This window comes from Chanodichthys erythropterus, chromosome 17, assembly GCF_024489055.1.
Source record: "Chanodichthys erythropterus isolate Z2021 chromosome 17, ASM2448905v1, whole genome shotgun sequence".
In the NCBI taxonomy this organism is placed as follows: Eukaryota; Metazoa; Chordata; class Actinopteri; order Cypriniformes; family Xenocyprididae; genus Chanodichthys; species Chanodichthys erythropterus.
The window spans coordinates 1,127,917-1,145,355 of record NC_090237.1 but is presented as its reverse complement, the minus strand read 5'-3'; the positions used below and the strand labels follow the sequence as shown (position 1 = coordinate 1,145,355).

At 39.5% G+C, this 17,439-nt stretch overlaps 1 protein-coding gene across 1 annotated transcript in view; it reads left to right on the top strand.

Annotated features, from left to right (window-relative positions):
- Nucleotides 1-232: 232 nt before the first annotated feature.
- LOC137004290 (mitogen-activated protein kinase kinase kinase kinase 5) overlaps nt 233-17,439 on the top strand; it is a 34,588-nt gene continuing 17,381 nt past the window's right edge. Inside the window, exons 1-12 of the mRNA XM_067364479.1 lie at nt 233-398; nt 13,502-13,559; nt 13,808-13,898; nt 14,636-14,700; nt 15,602-15,657; nt 15,761-15,808; nt 15,890-15,932; nt 16,019-16,091; nt 16,424-16,555; nt 16,754-16,816; nt 16,889-16,970; nt 17,064-17,180. Coding sequence (XP_067220580.1) covers nt 303-398; nt 13,502-13,559; nt 13,808-13,898; nt 14,636-14,700; nt 15,602-15,657; nt 15,761-15,808; nt 15,890-15,932; nt 16,019-16,091; nt 16,424-16,555; nt 16,754-16,816; nt 16,889-16,970; nt 17,064-17,180 — 924 coding nt within the window. The 5' untranslated portion in view covers nt 233-302. The remainder of the gene's footprint in view (nt 399-13,501; nt 13,560-13,807; nt 13,899-14,635; nt 14,701-15,601; nt 15,658-15,760; nt 15,809-15,889; nt 15,933-16,018; nt 16,092-16,423; nt 16,556-16,753; nt 16,817-16,888; nt 16,971-17,063; nt 17,181-17,439) is intronic.

Below are 17,439 nucleotides of genomic sequence, written 5' to 3'. Positions count from 1 at the left end.
ATTTTAATGCATCTGGGTCTAAAAGTGCACAAGGTTTAGTCTTGTTTCTCTCTCTGTTGTGTCTGTTTGATTCTCCAAATAGGCTAAAGTGATATACTTTCACACTTTGGTTTAAATTCTCAAACTCTCTTTCTCTATCTCTCTCTTACACACACACACCCTAAACAGGAAATAAAGCAAGATGTAAATGAGGTGAGAGAGAGGAAGAGGTTGTACATTCTAGTGTGTGTGTGTCAGTTTCCCTGCAGCAGTGATCACATACACACACACTCATGCTGTGAGTGGTGGTGTGTGTTCGTGTGATGATGGACGCTCTGGAGATCTCCACACGAAACCCTCAGGATGACTTTGAGATTCTGCTGCGTGTTGGTGGAGGAACATATGGAGAAGTTTATAAGGTACCTGCTTCACTCCTGAATCTCTTTCTCTGCCTTTCTGCCCAGTTCACGGCTTTTAAAGAAAAGGGTTTATAAAGAAGAGTAGTGTGTGTGTGTGTGTGTGTGTGTGTTGGTATTTGGGGTAAAAGTTTTGTCTCAGTTCAGTTATACTGTTGAAATTGTTGTGTGTTGTTTCTGATCATACACTCACTTTAATGTGACACGATGAGCCACAAACATTAAATCTTAAATGTGCTGATCACAAATATTCTGTTTGTTTCATGCCTGTCTCTCTCTTTCTTTTTCTCTCTTTCATTTTTAAGGCTGTATTTGTCATCTGCAACTAAATGTGTGTGTAACTCTTTTCACACTTACTCATGAGTGAAGGCGTGTGTGTGTACAGCCATATTTTGAGGACTAATTTGTACAAAAAGTGAGCTAGATCTGAAAAAAACCTCACAAAACCTTTTTTGATGACATCCTCATATGTAAAACAGTATATAAATAAGGTCAATTGAACATTGTAAAAATGCATGAGGTTTCCTGTCAGGGTTAGTGTGTGTGTGTGTGTTGTGTTAGAGTTAGGTTATAATATTTATAACTAGCTGTATGTAAAAAAAAAAAAATAGAAGTCTTTTCAATATCCCCATCTATATATCCGAGTTTGTGTGTGTATCTGTTGGTTCATGGGTCAAAAGCGCCACATCCGCTCTAATGTCACAGGCCTGTGAAGGTCACACTGGAGATCAGAACCGGCGCTGATCCGAACACCAGCATCATGTGCCCAGGAACGTTCTGGAAAGGTTCTTTCTAAGTTATGAACAAACATTGTTCCAGTAACGTTAATAGAAAGTTCATTCAGAGTTATCTTGTCTTTAATAATGTGCTCAGAATGTTAGTATAAAAACATTATTTATTCCTGAAATGTTTTAGTTGGATGTTCGTTTAAAATTTTAAATGTTTCTACTTGTTTCAGAACATTTAAACAACTTTCAAAAGTAACTTTCATATAATGTTTCACATGATTGCAAAATGAAAACATTAAATGTTTAAAAAAAAATCTATTGGTTATGTGAACGTTAAGGGAACATTCCATTTTATCATTCTTCCAACATTACGGGAATGTTACTTTTGAATGTTCTCTGAACAAGTAGTTACATTTAAAAAATGTTTGAACTAAAAAACACTGTATAAGTAACGTTTTTGTGCAAATATTTTAAAAACATTAAAGGCCAGATATTGTCGAATAAACACTAGAAAACGTTTGTTCGTAATTTTGAGAGAACCTTGCTAGGGGTGCGTTTTCCGTACAACGACGTAACTCACTGCTTCACTACCACAGTATGATGCATCGTTGAACAAATCAGCTAGCTAGTTATGACTGTTTCCCAAAACCGTACTGTCGAAAACCTGTTGTTCAGTAATAACATCTTTAAATAAATTTGTTTGAAATCGAATTAATGCTAGATTTTTTTGCTATAAATTATGGACATGGCATCTGAGGACTAATTCTCATTTTGCTTTAGATTTAATCATCGGCTTGTTCTTACAAACTAGAGCACGTACGCACATGCCAAAGTCCCTTTAAGACGAGTAATTTCATTCGGCAGCCATCTTTGAAACACCTCTCGGGCATGCCAGCGCAGCTCCTATCTCTTTGAATGGAGAAACATCAAATTCTCCAAAGCTGTTTTCCAAGCTTTCGATTAAATTTCATATTTGAAATCACCAATGAAATCTGACAACAACTTTCTCATAAAATTTTGTTACTATATGCTCGAATCATGAAAAAAACTGTATTTTTCAGACTGGATCAAGAAAATGTCAATTCGCAGTCCTAAGCACGCATCTGACTGTTTCTATAGGAACCGGAGCTTCTGATGTGATGATTTTACCAGTCGCTGATTGGCTCTTATTTAGAAGGCGGGACTTATTCGGCCATATTGCGAGTTGCACTTTCTCCCATTCGTATTAATATGAGTGCACCATCTTTATATTTATAAAGTCTTTGACACAAAAACGGTGCTTAAAATATCTTGACAAAAATATATATATATTCGAAATAAAAGATATGCATTGTACTTATAATGTCAGCTTGCTTATTTTGCTAAAATTACGGTCCTAAAGTCCTAAAAGTCATAAAAACCATAAAGTATTCTTCTAACCACAGCTGGAGAGCTGTCGTTCCAACCACACAAGTTTGCGATGCAGCTTGCAAATGTTCTTTTGAATTATGTTTTCGGGAAACACCTAATTATTAGTACTATGTTAGTACAACGGAACTTGCGATTTCGATGGCTAACGATGCTTTTGGAAAACGCACCCCTGAACGTTCCCTGCTAGATCTGACCAACTCATTCAGAGACGTGAAGGGGGATTATGCGACTGTGATGTCATGGTGTTCTCAGTGTGATGTCATTGTCAGGAAGTGCATGTGAATCCTGTCATTATAGAGCTGCAGTGTGTTGTCCAGTTTTCAGTCATGATGATAGAGCTCCATTATCCATCATCGTCGTCGTCGTTCAGGCTTATTTACTGTAAAACACGACACGGCTGTAGAGGAGCGTGTGGTGTAGATGCACCACACCACTGCTTCCTCTTTCCTCTCAAAAGCACCTTTGTGTGTGTGACGATGTTTCACCTGTAGCAGCTAGTAAAATCCTCCAGAGTGAGCAAACACTGGGCCTGAACCCCATCTGTGCCATTTTAGAGAATAAACATTAACAGCTTTTCATGCTTCACCATCACTGCTGTGTTTCACAGCCGAGAATCTGCAGTATGCAAATCAGAAAGAGTGCATCATCCGTCTCTCTCTCTCTCTCTCTCTGAACGATTTGCTGTGATGTCGAATGGAAATGATTTTATGTCCTAGATTTGTCAGCACAAAGTACATATGACATCAGCAACTTCATTAAAGCGAGAGTAGGTAACACTTTTTCCAACACTGGTTGAAACTCTCTTCACGTCCTGATAGCAATCAATAACAGAAGTGGTCTAAATATTTAAAAAATGTACATACATCTTCTGTGGAAGTCTCAGGACCAAAACATATTCATCCAATCATTGCATTCTTTCCGGATGTCCTACCTGCCTGGGCGTAGTTATTTGCATAACTACGCCCACCCCTCCCCAAAATGTTAATGAATATCCTAAGCATATACGAATGATATTAATTTAAAGTAAGCTATATCCGACCTGAAATCGGGTCAACCCAATTTGTCACTACACCAGTGTGGTAATAAATCGACCCCCACCAGGAATCAGGTCTCCTTTAGGACCCCGAGCGATCCCATTGGTTCAACTGACTTTTAATGGGTAGTATTTTTAGCACCTGATTACAATTCCTGCAAAATCACATTATGATTTATGTCATTTAAAATGCATTATTATGACCATTAATGTCTTTTATGTTACATTGTTCATATACTAGTATATAACTGAAGCTATACATTGTGAAATCAAGCATTTCTTGTTTGATGTTTTTAGATAGCTTATATGCTAGCATATACTATATTAGGTATATTTTTTTGCTTTTGAAAATTAATAATGTTTTTGTGTACTTAGCATGACGATTAATTAATTACAAATGTATAGTAGAATTATACCACATTGCTATTATTGTGTAAAATTAATATTAAATTACTTTTATAGAACATAGTATGTTGCAACAATCCTTATCCTTAAAAAATAATTATTTTTTAGGCATGATTTTGTGCTTCCAGTTTGTTTTATTATGCAATACATAGGCATTCATGTTACATTTAAAGCATGTTGTTCATGCATTTAATGTAATAAACATCATACAATAGTGGAATAGATTATAATTAGTCATCACGATAACAACCTTTGATCAGGCATTATGATTATGGTCCTAAAAGGAGACCTGATTCCTAGCTTGATTTCTCATGACACCGTAAACGAACAGTAGCCACCTTTTACAGCTCCTCCTGGACCAAAACAACGAGCTTATTCTGCGCTCATGCCATAATTACCTTACTTAAGAGATCGCAACCTGTGATGTTCTGCTCTGGAGCTGGAGTGTTCACATGTCAACACTATCAACGGCGAAATCAATCTGCAGCAGTCAGGTGGTACAAGAGCTCTGTAAGTTTTTTTACATTCATTATTATTGTAATTTTATGCGCTTTGAGACATGAGGTAATTTAACGCTTTTCCGGGTGGGATCTTATGATTTTAAAGGTGCAGTGTGTACATTTTTGCGGCATCTAGCAGTGAGGTTGCGAATTGCAATATAGAGACGCTACAGTGGCCAACACACAACAAAGATGTCATCATCTGAGACAGAAGACAATAGCCTGTCAAGTAAACACGCTCTGTAGAGCAGTTTGTCCATTTAGCACTATTGTAGAAATGTTACATGTGCACTCTGTTCTGGACTCATTGTTGGACTTGTTGTTGTTCCATTTCCCGCCACCAGTTAGTCACCATGGCAACTGATCACCACCATCATCACACCCAGCTGTTCCCAATCACCCTCCTTGTTATCCTGTGTATATATACCCTGTGTTTCTAGTCTTGTGTTGTCCGGTATTGTTCGTACTATGTTGGTGTATGCTCCTGTGGATTCCTGTTTATCTCCTGTTTATCTCCTAGTAAAGACTTATTGTGACTCTATCTCCTCGTCGTGTGATTAGTATACCAGCAAACGTAACAGAATACCGGACCGAAACAGTTATACAGTTTGCGGCGTGTGTTTTTTGTTTTCCGTCCCAGTGTTGTTCCACCTCGGGACTGCTGGGAGCCACCTCCTCTTGGGCGTGAGGAGCCTGGGATTCCGCCCTCAGCCTCAGAGCTCTTCACTCCCCCTCGACCCGTCGACCTGGCTCCTACACCTACGCTCCTTCCTCCCTCGTCGTCAGCAAGTACCATCGGCCATTCGGTCTCGCTGGGTTCCCTCGGCACGTCGGCTCCACCTGGGTCGGACATCGCCACGCCTCTGCAGTGGACTTACGGGCCAGTCGCTGCTCTCTGGCCCTCTACCCCTTCTGCGACGGCAAGCTCAGCCCTCCCTCAGACTCCACCTCCGCCCTCGGTCACTCCAGCTCCACCTCAGCCCTCCGGATACCCGCTTCCTCCTTGGGGGGTCGTCGCTTCGGCTCCGCCGCGGTAGCCAAGGTCTTCGTGGTCACTCCAAGTCGGCGTTCCGGCTGCATGGTGGGCTCCCACGCTGATGACATCGCCACTGCCGATCGTCCCCATGGTGGCGTATAGGACTACACCACCATGGCTCCTCCCGCCAGCGACGCCGCCATGGGGCGCAGTCTTGGCTGTGTACTGGACGGCTTTGATTCTTCTTCTGTTCAAGGCTCCCCTCTGGACATCACCACCACCTGCACCTCCCTGGTCACCATCGCCTACACCTCCCTGGACTCCTGCTCTTCGCCTCCTCCTGGATAGCCGTCCGCCTCCCGAACCGCCTCCAACATTATCTTCTCCATTTCTTCGTCTTCTTCCCCTCTCCACTGCGGGAGGACGCGCCTTTCCGGGAGGGGGCGATATGTTACATATGCACTCTGTTCTGGACTCATTGTTGGACTTGTTGTTGTTCCATTTGCCGCCACCAGTTAGTCACCATGGCAACTGATCACCACCATCATCACACCCAGCTGTTCCCAATCACCCTCCTTGTTATCCTGTGTATATATACCCTGTGTTTCTAGTCTTGTGTTGTCCGGTATTGTTCGTACTATGTTGGTGTATGCTCCTGTGGATTCCTGTTTATCGCCTGTTTATCTCCTAGTAAAGACTTATTGTGACTCTATCTCCTCGTCGTGTGATTAGTATACCAGCAAACGTAACAAGAAACATGCCGATGCGAAATGGCGACATAACATGTAAAGGGACCCGCGATGTATGTAGATAGAATTGGCTCATTCTAAGGTAATAAAAACATACTGGTTCATTATCTTTATGCACCACTGAAAGCATAGTTATGTGTATAATATTGCAGTTCTGTCAATAGATCCGCCTAAAATTTACACATTCCACCTTTAAAGCCAGCTTTCTATTGCTAGCCTCTGTGAAACTGCACACTTTAGCTTTAATGTCCTGATGTCTTTAACAGGATTCTGTCATCATGTATTCACTCGGTACAAAAGGAGATATTTTGCAGGATGTTCACGCAGCTCTTTTACATACAGCCAATGTGAATGTACATGGATGCTGAGCTTCTAAAGGGATAAAAAACACCTTAAAAGCATAATTAAAGTCTCATCCAATCATAACAGTCATCCAATCAAGCGTTATCCCAGCTGACAAAAACATGTTCCAATTACGTTATGAAAACATTATTTCTGAATGTTCTATGAATGTCCAGTTTTTAAATGTTTATGTGAACATTAAAGGTGCCCTAGATTCAAAAATTTAATTTATCTTGGCATAGTTAAATAACAAGAGTTCAGTACATGGAAATGACACACAGTGAGTCTCAAACTCCATTGTTTCCACCTTCTTATATAAATCTCATTTGTTTAAACGACCTCCGAAGAACAGGCGAATCTCAACATAACACAGACTGTTACGTAACAGTCGGGGTGTACGCCCCAATATTTGCATATGCCAGCCCATGTTCAACAATATGAAAGGCATTAGACAAGGGCAGCCATGAACGTCTGGATCTGTACAGAGCTGGATCAACAGACTAGGTAAGCAAGCAAGAACAACAGCGAAAAATGGCAGATGGAGCAATAATAACTGACATGATTCATGATATCATGATATTTTTAGTGATATTTGTAAATTGTCTTTCTAAATGTTTCGTTAGCATGTTGCTAATGTACTGTTAAATGTGGTTAAAGTTACCATCGTTTCTTACTGTATTCACGGAGACAAGAGCCGTCGCTATTTTCATTTTTAAACACTTGCAGTCTGTATAATGCATAAACACAACTTCATTCTTTATAAATCTCTCAAACAGTGTAGCATTAGCTGTTAGCCATGGAGGACAGCCTCAAATAAAAAAACTTTTAACATCCAAATAAATACTTTACTCACATAATTCGAAGCATGCATGCAGTATGCATGACGAACATCTTGTAAAGATCGATTTGAGGGTTATATTAGCTGTGTGAACTTTGTAAATGCGCTGTAATATAGTCGACAGCTCGTGTGGCAGGAAGCACGCGTCTTAAAGGGGCGGAGCCGAGTGTAAATCAGTGCATTGTTAATGGTGCCCCAAAATAGGCAGTTAAAAAAATTAATTAAAAAAAATCTATGGGGTATTTTGAGCTGAAACTTCACAGACATATTCAGGAGACACCTTAGACTTATATTACATCTTGTGAAAGAACGTTCTTGGGCACCTTTAAGGGAACATTCCATTTTATCATTCTGCAAACATTATAGGAACGTTACTTCTGAGTGTTCTCTGAGGTGTGTAAAACCCAATGATGTTTGACATCACTTAAGTTAAACTTGGTGAAACATTTCAGGAGGGGGGAAATTTATGAATAATTCACTGACACATAAAATGAACGAAATGTGGTTGAGTAAATGATGAAAGAAAGATAGGAGACTTAAAATACAGTGCACTAGTCATATCAACTATTGTTATGATACTACTATAGTAGATTAGATTCAATTCAGGGTTATTGTCAGAGTATAAATCTGGTCCAGGGAAACAGACCTACATTCCATTCAGAATGTCAAAAACACGTGGCCTTTATGATCACGTAAGAATGTCTGTCTTCTGAAATGCCTAAATTAACTGTTTGAGATGTTTTACATTCTAGAATACCTTTTAAATTAATACTTTTCATCAAGTTCTTGGTTTGAATCTGTAATTTCAAATTCTAAAAGTTGGGCCTTTGACATCATATAAGTGCGTTCATTATTTCCTGAACTAAAGAACCTGTCAGACATCAACACCGTTTTCCCCCATCGCCCACACAACTCCAGACAACCAGTTCAGCTTGTTTTACTGCAGTAGAACAAAAATACAAAGTTCATTTCATATCTGCGTGCTTTCAGTTTGATCAGAAACACGTGAACATGATTATGAGGCAGACCGTGTGTGAGACGAGGGGAATCTGTTGTGTTTGTTTTCTGTTAGGTCAGGTGGTGTAGCTGTGGAATAGTTCCGCCCCTGCAGAGTGTTCTGACCCGCCTACACTAGGACATCCACACACACACACATACATGGTTAAGGTTAGTTGTTTGTATGAAATGAAATGGAATGAAATGTGGTGTTTCCAGTGACATAAGACAGACAGTATTACTCACACACAGACACTCATACAGTAAACAACAGGAACACACATGCTGCAACTCTTACCATTATGAAGACTTTTCTTTGTCATGATGGTTTTTATCCTGAGCTAATGATATTTTCTGTCACCTTTTTTTGTATTTTACATTTTTATTGTGTTTATTTAGTCATGTCCTCATAATGTAGCAAAGCCTAAGATAGCTGGATAGATAGATAGACTGATGGACACAGATAGATAGATAGATAGATAGATAGATAGATAGATAGATAGATAGATAGATAGATAGATAGATAGATAGATAGATAGATAGATAGATAGATAGATAGATAGATAGATAGATAGATAGATAGATTTTATCCTATTATATTGATTTTTTTTTAATTATTGTTTTATGGGTAACACTTTACAATAAGGTTCATTAGTTAAACATTAGTTAATGTATTAACTAACATGAACTAACCATGAGCAATACATTTGTTACTGTATTTACTAACATTTGTGTTACAGTTTTAAAGTGTTACCGTTTTATATACAATGGGCCCAATTAGCCATTTTCTCTCCCCGGTGTCATGTGACTCATTAGTGTTACAAGGTCTCAGGTGTGAATGGGGAGCAGGCATGTTAAATTTGGTGATATCGCTCTCATACTGGTCACTGGAAGTTCAACATGGCACCTCATGGCAAAGAACTCTCTGAGGATCTGAAAAAAAGAATTGTTGCTCTACATAAAGATGGCGTAGGCTATAAGAAGATTGCCAAGACCCTGAAACTGAGCTGCAGCACGGTGGCCAAGACCATACAGCGGTTTAACAGGACAGGTTCCACTCAGAACAGGCCTCGCCATGGTCGACCAAAGAAGATGAGTGCACATGCTCAGCGTCATATACAGAGGTTGTGTTTGGGAAATAGACATATTAGTGCTGCCAGCATTGCTTCAGAAGTTGAAGGGGTGGGGGGTCAGCCTGTCAGTTCTCAGACCATACGCCGCACACTGCCTTAAACTGGTCTGCATGGCTGTCGTCCCTGAAGGAAGCCTCTTCTAAAGATGATGCACAAGAAACCCTGCAAACAGTTTGCTGAAGACAAGCAGATTAAGGACATGGATTACTGGAACCATGTGCTGTGGTCTGATGAGACCAAGATAAACTTATTTAGTTCAGATGGTGTCAAGCGTGTGTGGCGGCAACCAGGTGAGGAGTACAAAGACATGTGTGGTTTGCCTACAGTCAAGCATGGTGGTGGGAGTGCTGCCGGCACTGGGGAGCTGCAGTTCACTGAGGGAACCATGAATGAGCAGAGCATGATCCCCTCCCTTCGGAAACTGGGCCGCAGGGCAGTATTCCAACATGATAATGAACCCAAACACACCTCCAAGAGGACCACTGCCTTGCTAAAGAAGCTGAGGGTAAAGGTGATGGACTGGCAAAGCATGTCTCTAGACCTAAACCCTATTGAGCATCTGTGGGGCATCCTCAAACAGAAGGTCTCTAACATCCACCAGCTCCATGATGTTGTCATGGAGGAGTGGAAGAGGACTCCAGTGGCACCCTATGAAGCTCTGGTGAACTCCATGTCCAAGAGGGTTAAGGCAGTGCTGGGAAATAATGGTGGCCACACAAAATATTGACTCTTTGTGCCCAATTTGGCCATTTCACTTAGGGGTGTACTCACTTTTGTGGCCAGCGGTTTAGACATTAATGGCTATGTGTTGAGTTATTTTGAGGGGACAGCAAATTTACACTGTTATAAAAGCTGTACACTCACTACTTTACATTGTAGCAAAGTGTAATTTCTTCAGTGTTGTCACATGAAAAGATATAATAAAATATATACAAAAATGTGAGGGGTGAACTCACTTCTGTGAGATACTGTACATGTATTCCAAGCTTTGGCAATATTGTATTATTTACAGTCATGCCAATAAAGCACTTTTGAATTAGATAGATAGATAGATAGATAGATAGATAGATAGATAGATAGATAGATAGATAGATAGATAGATAGATAGATAGATAGATAGATAGATAGATAGATAGATAGATAGATAGAATGACAGACAGACAGACAGATAGATAGATAGATAGATAGATAGATAGATAGATAGATAGATAGATAGATAGATAGATAGATAGATAGATAGATAGATAGATAGATAGATAGACTGTTTTTCTTGACTCTCTTGTGTGTTTGTAGCAGGTGTTATTCATAGAGGGGAAATGCAGAAGTGAGAGTTTATGATAGTTATCTGTCACTTGCTTCTTTCTGTGTGTGTGTTTAAAGGAAACGTCTGCACCTATATTAACTGTTTTATCAGCCGCAGCATCTGTGAAGAGTCCAACATTTCTACTGCACATATCTGCGTCTGTCTCTGGTGTCGTCGTGTTGGGCTGTGGATCTCAGAATGAAACAGCACAAATAGCTGTTCAAACCACATCCAGAAATTGTCACAAATGGTTTTTAACCAAGAAACAAACCTCAGAGAACATAAGAGTTTTTTCAAATCAAACGATTTATCTGAAGTCTGAAGTTTCATTCTGATGTTTTGAATGAATCATGTGTAAGCAGCTTCACTAAATGATCTGTATAAACTCTGTCAGAGTTCATGGATCATCTTGTGTCACAGTTAATAAACTGAGAGAGTGTTCATCAGAGATATTGACCTGTTTACTGCTGCAACTCATGGCTGTGAGTGTGTAGGAGTGTTTGTCTGTGTCAGATCACGCCACCATCAGGAACACAACTCTCCGACCGACTTTCCACTCAAGTCAAGCGTCTGTTTTTTCCTCCAGCGTGTCTGTTTATATGCATACGGTATTTTCATGTTCATTTTTTGTGTAAAAATGCAGAAGTTGTGGACAGTGGTATTTATTTTGGTACATTTTACAGCCCATTCTCAAGCCTTTTGTTCCTGAAAATTTCACATGCATAAATGAATAGTTTAAATTCATAAACCTATATTTGTTGAGCAATAATCAGAATATTATGAGAAGACATATAAAATATTGATGGTCAGGATGAAGGTAAAATATAGCGCTCTCAGCCATGTCGATGCAGAAGGTCCTTCCATTGATTTATTGCAACCGGTAGACCTCAAAAGTCTTAGAAAAGAACATATAGCAGACTGTGTGTGTGTGTGTGTGTGTGTGTGTGTGTGTGTGTGTGTGTGTGTGTGTGTGTGTGTGTGTGTGTGTGTGTGAGTGTGTAATCCTAGTAAACCCTACGTTATGTGGACAAAATGTCCCCAAAATGATAGCAATATAAACCTGAGTTCACCTACATCGTGGGGACCAGCCAGCGGTCCCCACAATGTAAATGGGTTTATAAATCATACTAAGTGATGTTTTTTGAAAATGTAGAAATGCAGAAAGTTTTCTGTGATGCGTAGGGTTGGGGTAGGGTTCGACTCCCAGTGAAATGCTCTCAGACAGCAAATGTTGTGCGTTTGCTTCCTTGTTCTCTGAGAAAATCAATAATATCAGCACATACTTGAGCTGCACTGGGTTAAAACAGATCAGATCACAACCTCAGAATGAAGCTATTATGTCTGATTTCAAAATAATTGATGGCAAACGTTTAGAAGAAACAATACAGCACCTTAAAACATCAGCCTGTGCCCTTGACACACTTTCCACATCTTTTTTCAGCAGATCTCCTAGAAGTGCTTCTTTCTGGGACTTTTCCAAAATCCCTGAAAACTGCAGTTGTTAAGCCCCTCCTGAAAAAAAGCAATCTGTATAACACCATATTGAGCAACTATAGACCAATCTCAAATCCTCCTTTCATAGAAAAAGTTGAAAAAGTTGTTTTCAATCAGCTGAACAAATTCTTAAGCTCGTAAGGACACTTCATCAACTTTCAATCTGGTTTCTGACCACATCACACCACAGAGACAGCGCTCATAGAGATAATAAATGATATTCGCCTAAACACAGATACAGGTAAATTATCAGTGCTGGTTCTTCTCGATCTCAGTGCTGCGTTTGACACTGTCAATCACAACATACTTCTTGACAGGCTGGAAAACTGGGTTGGGCTTTCTGGGATGGTCCTTAAATGGTTCAGGTCATACTTAGAAGGGAGAGGTTATTATGTGAGTATTGGTGACTATAAGTCTGAATGGACATCCATGACATGTGGAGTCCCCCAAGGTTCAATCCTAGTACCGCTCTTGTTCAGTCTGTATATGCTGCCACTGAGCCAAATAATGAGAAAGAACCAAATTGCATATCATAGCTATGCAGATGAAACCCAGATTTACCTAGCCCTCTCACCTAACGACTACTGCCCCACTGATCCCTGTGCCAATGAATTGATGAAAGTTACAGTTAGATGTATCAAAACAAAGACAAAACTGAAGTCATTGCATTTGGAAACAATGATGAAGTTCTCTAAGTGAAGTCAGGAATCTTGGTGTGATTTTGGAGTCAGACCTGAGTTTCAGTAGCCATGTAAAAGCAATAATTAAATCAGCATATTATCATCTCAAAAATATTGTAAGAATTAGATGTTTTGTCTCCAGGCAAGACTTAGAGAAACGTATTCATGCTTTCATCACCAGCAGGGTGGATTATTGTAACAGACTCCTCACTGGCCTTCCAAAAAAGACCATAAGATGAAAGATAAAAACATTTACAGCCAATCAGAATACATCTTGCTGTCATGAGCTCAAGTATTTATAGTGACAGACAAGCACTCGTTTAAAATAAACAGACTGATATTGTCCGCTGGTGTGGACGCTGATATAGTTATCTTTATAGTCATCTTTCTTGGTGTGAACAGGCCTTTAGTGTTGTGTGAGAGAATATACAATTTTTACAGTATAAACATCATGATGTCTATGGAATGTCTCAATAAAACATGAAAACTCAACATGTGTGTGTGTGTGTGTGTTTTCAGGCACGTAATAAACAGAATGGGGAATTGGCAGCCATTAAAATCATCAAAATGGAGCCTGGTAAGACCTGCGTCCAGTATCACACAATTGTATACTGAATTATATATTCAAACTCAGTTCCTGGAGGGCCACAGCCCTGTAGAGTTTAGCTCTAATCCTAATTAAACACACCTGATCCAACTAATCAAGCTTTTCAGGAAAACTTCCAAGCAGTTGGAGCTGTGGTCCTTCACGAGCCGAGTTTGAGACCCCTTCTTTAAATCATGTCATACACTGTTTCCCGCTCACAGTCTGTCTGTCTTTCACAGAGGACGATTTCTCTGTCATCCAGCAAGAGATCGTGATGGTGAAGAGCTGTAAACACGGCAACATTGTGGCGTATCACGGCAGTTACATCAGGTGAGAGACGTTCGCGGAGAAACAAGGAATTGTTGGGAAAAGGCAACATGATGCATTCCAACATCTTAAATCTAAATACATTCCAAATCTAAAAAATTAAATGCTATCAAAACAATTAGATGTAGCAGAAACCCTACAAAGATGTTAGTCTTTTAAGTTTCATTGTTATCTATATAAAAGGGGAAAATTTTGGAATGATTTTGTACAGTAATGTAAACATGGACTATGTAACAAATACTGCAGTGAATTCTATGCATTAGAGAGTGTCATTCTTGTTTCGTAAAGAATGTCTACAGAAGAAATCATTAAGTAATGGTGCCTATTTTTAGGGGTCATTGTTTTATGAGTGACAAAGCATGTTTGTTGGCTGAAACCAACAAGAATGAGTTGATTTGAGACATGAATGATGTGTTGTGGTTGTTTTTGAATGTGAAATTAACTGCTGTGCTGAAGTTGATAGTTGGTTAGTTAGGAGAACTGTGAGAAGAGTTTTGAAATATTGACCTAAGTATTGAGAAATATGTTGTAGTGATTGTAAAAAAAAAAAAAAAAACCTTTAAAGACCAGATAACTTTGAACGAATGTTCTGTTAATGTTACTTGAAGAATGTTTGTGTATAACTTTGAGAGAACCTTGCCGGAACGTTCTGAGAACATTCCCTGTTAACTGGGTAGTTGCTTTTTAAATTTACCCTTTAAATTAAGACAACAGAGTGTAAATGATCACTTGTGTTGTAGGATGAATAAGCTGTGGATCTGTATGGAGTACTGCGGTGGAGGATCTCTGCAGGACATTTACCACGGTAAAGAGGTTCTGTCGTCTCTCACACAAATGTTTTATCTAATTGACTTGGTTTCCTGTTTTTAATGTCATTTTAAGTCTTTGACATTTCAGAGCCTTTGGGTCACTCTCTAAAACAGCACTGAACTCCACAGTGTCTGTGTTTGTGTGATGAGAGTGTTTGATTATCACATCAACTATAATCTAACAACATATCTGTGATTTAAATGTCGCTTGGAAAATGTTTAATTTCAATAGAATACAATTTTACTGTCAATGGATGAAAAATGCTTTTGCATGCAGATTGTAAAATTGATGTTCTTCCTCAGTGTTTCTGTCTTGTTTTCCAGTACAAACATCTAAACATTCATAAATCAACATACATTTACTGGAAAAGCAAAATATATATTAAAGACTTTCTTCCCAACTAACAGGGAATGAACTCAGAACTTTAGCTAACATTCTGGCAAGATTCTGTCAATGTTATGAACAAACGTTTCTTCCATTAACATTTCGGAATGTTTAGAGAACATTCAAAAGTAACATTCTCGTAATGTTTGAAGAATGATGAAATGGAATGTTCCCTTAACCAATAAAACAATTGTAAAACATAAAAAAGTTCACAGAACGTTCAGAATTAATGAATATTTTTATTAATATGAGCTTGATATGAACCAAAGTGTTCTTAGAACCTAACCTTAAGCATAAACTCCCTTTAAAAAGACTTGTCTTTAGTCATTTCTCTTCTCCAGTAAATGTATCTTGATTTAAAAGAATGTTTAGATATTTGTGCTGGAAAACAAGACAGAAACACTGAGGAAGCACATCATTTTTTTGCAGTGAAACCAGCAAACTAAGACTTTCACTAAGACACATGACTGAAAAGCTGACGTGTGATTATCATCTTTCTGTCTGTCTGTCAGTGACCGGTCCGCTCTCAGAGCAGCAGATCGCTTATATCTGTCGAGAGATGCTACAGGTGACATGCATTTACAATGCACAGTTCATATCACATAATTATAACAGCACAATTATTTTAAGAAGTCATTCACACCTGCTCTCTCCATCTCTATCTCTGTCAGGGTCTTGATTATCTTCACGGACAGAAAAAGATCCACAGAGATATCAAGGTAAAGTCCCTCACACCTTAACAACCAAACAGTCCATCAACAAACAGTTTCAGTACGTTATTCTGAGTTTTTGTTTTTCAGGGTGCAAATATTCTTCTGAATGATCATGGAGAAGTCAAACTGGGTTCGTAGAACTACTAAACACCATTAAACCTGTGTCACTCAATCCATCTGTCTATCTGTTTAACATCTCTTCCTCACTGTTTTTAGCGGACTTTGGCATCTCAGCACAAATCACAGCCACTTTTGCCCGTCGAATGTCCTTCATTGGGACGCCGTATTGGTGAGATCTGTTTCCTTTCTGGCTTGTTTACTCCACTGAGCTCTGACTGTAGTTGTACTTTATTCTGTCCATGTCCCTGTAGCAGTATTTCTGTAATTTTTGCAGTGTGATGAAGCTCACAAGCATTGTTGAATCCAGTGACTATCTCCCCAGACAGAAACAGAATGTGGCCCAGATCCGGCCCACATGCGGATGTGGGCCAGATCTGGGCCGACACTATGCTGCAGTCAGGATCTTCCTCAGAAGTGTCATTGTATCAGTCCTGCAGCTTTACTGAAGGACTGATGTAAACCTGTGCCGGTTCTCAGTCGTGAGCGTGTGTTTCTCCACAGGATGGCACCGGAAGTTGCCGCGGTGGAGATTAAGGGTGGATATAATGAGCTGTGTGATATCTGGTCTGTGGGAATCACAGCGATCGAGCTCGCAGAACTACAGCCACCTATGTTTGATGTCCATCCTCTTAGGTGAACAAAACACACACATATGAATGCACTCGGATTTCATTACTGTCATTGAACTGAACTGAATCAACTAAATTGATCTGAATAATGACATTATTGTCTTCTGTAGAGCTGCTTTACAGCTGAAATTGAAGTCATTTCATAATTATTGCGACTTGACTCAGATCAAGACTAACACTGTTTCTGCTTCTGGTTTCTCAGAGTTTTGTTCCTCATGTCCAAGAGTGGCTATCAGCCTCCCAAACTGAAAGACAAATCCAAATGGTAAGAGACTGAGTTGTTCTGCAATAAAGCATCATCGTCCAAACGAATCCCTCACGGCTGCTCTTATTGCAGGTCCACCATGTTCTACAGCTTTGTGAAGTCCATGCTGATCAGGAACCCAAAGAAGAGACCCAGCGCCAAAAAGATGCTGACGGTACGTTTGCCAGCTGTGTGTGTGTGTGTGTGTTGTGTTGACACACACGTGTGTATATTCATGCAGTTGAACGTGTGTCATGTCTTGTTTCAGCACTTGTTTGTGACGCAGCCGTCTTTGAGACAGGAATTGACCCTCGAACTACTGGACAAACTCAAACATCCTGAGAAACTAAAAGTTTGTTTACCTACAGATGACGATGATTTGGAGGTACACTCACACATAATTATGACTTTTATGACAGAATTATGGCTGAAATGGGCTTTCAATTAAGTTTAAGCATAGTTTCTACTCCTCCTTTTTCTTTCTATGAATAATGCACATTGTAGTCGATCACAGACATGTTGTTGAGCTCATGAAAGCAGTGATCTCATCATTAAACTCAATTTCTGCACACTAACCAATGCTTTCATCATAACTAACAGTGCAAACTCGATATAAATAAGAGATTCATTGAATAAAATGGGAG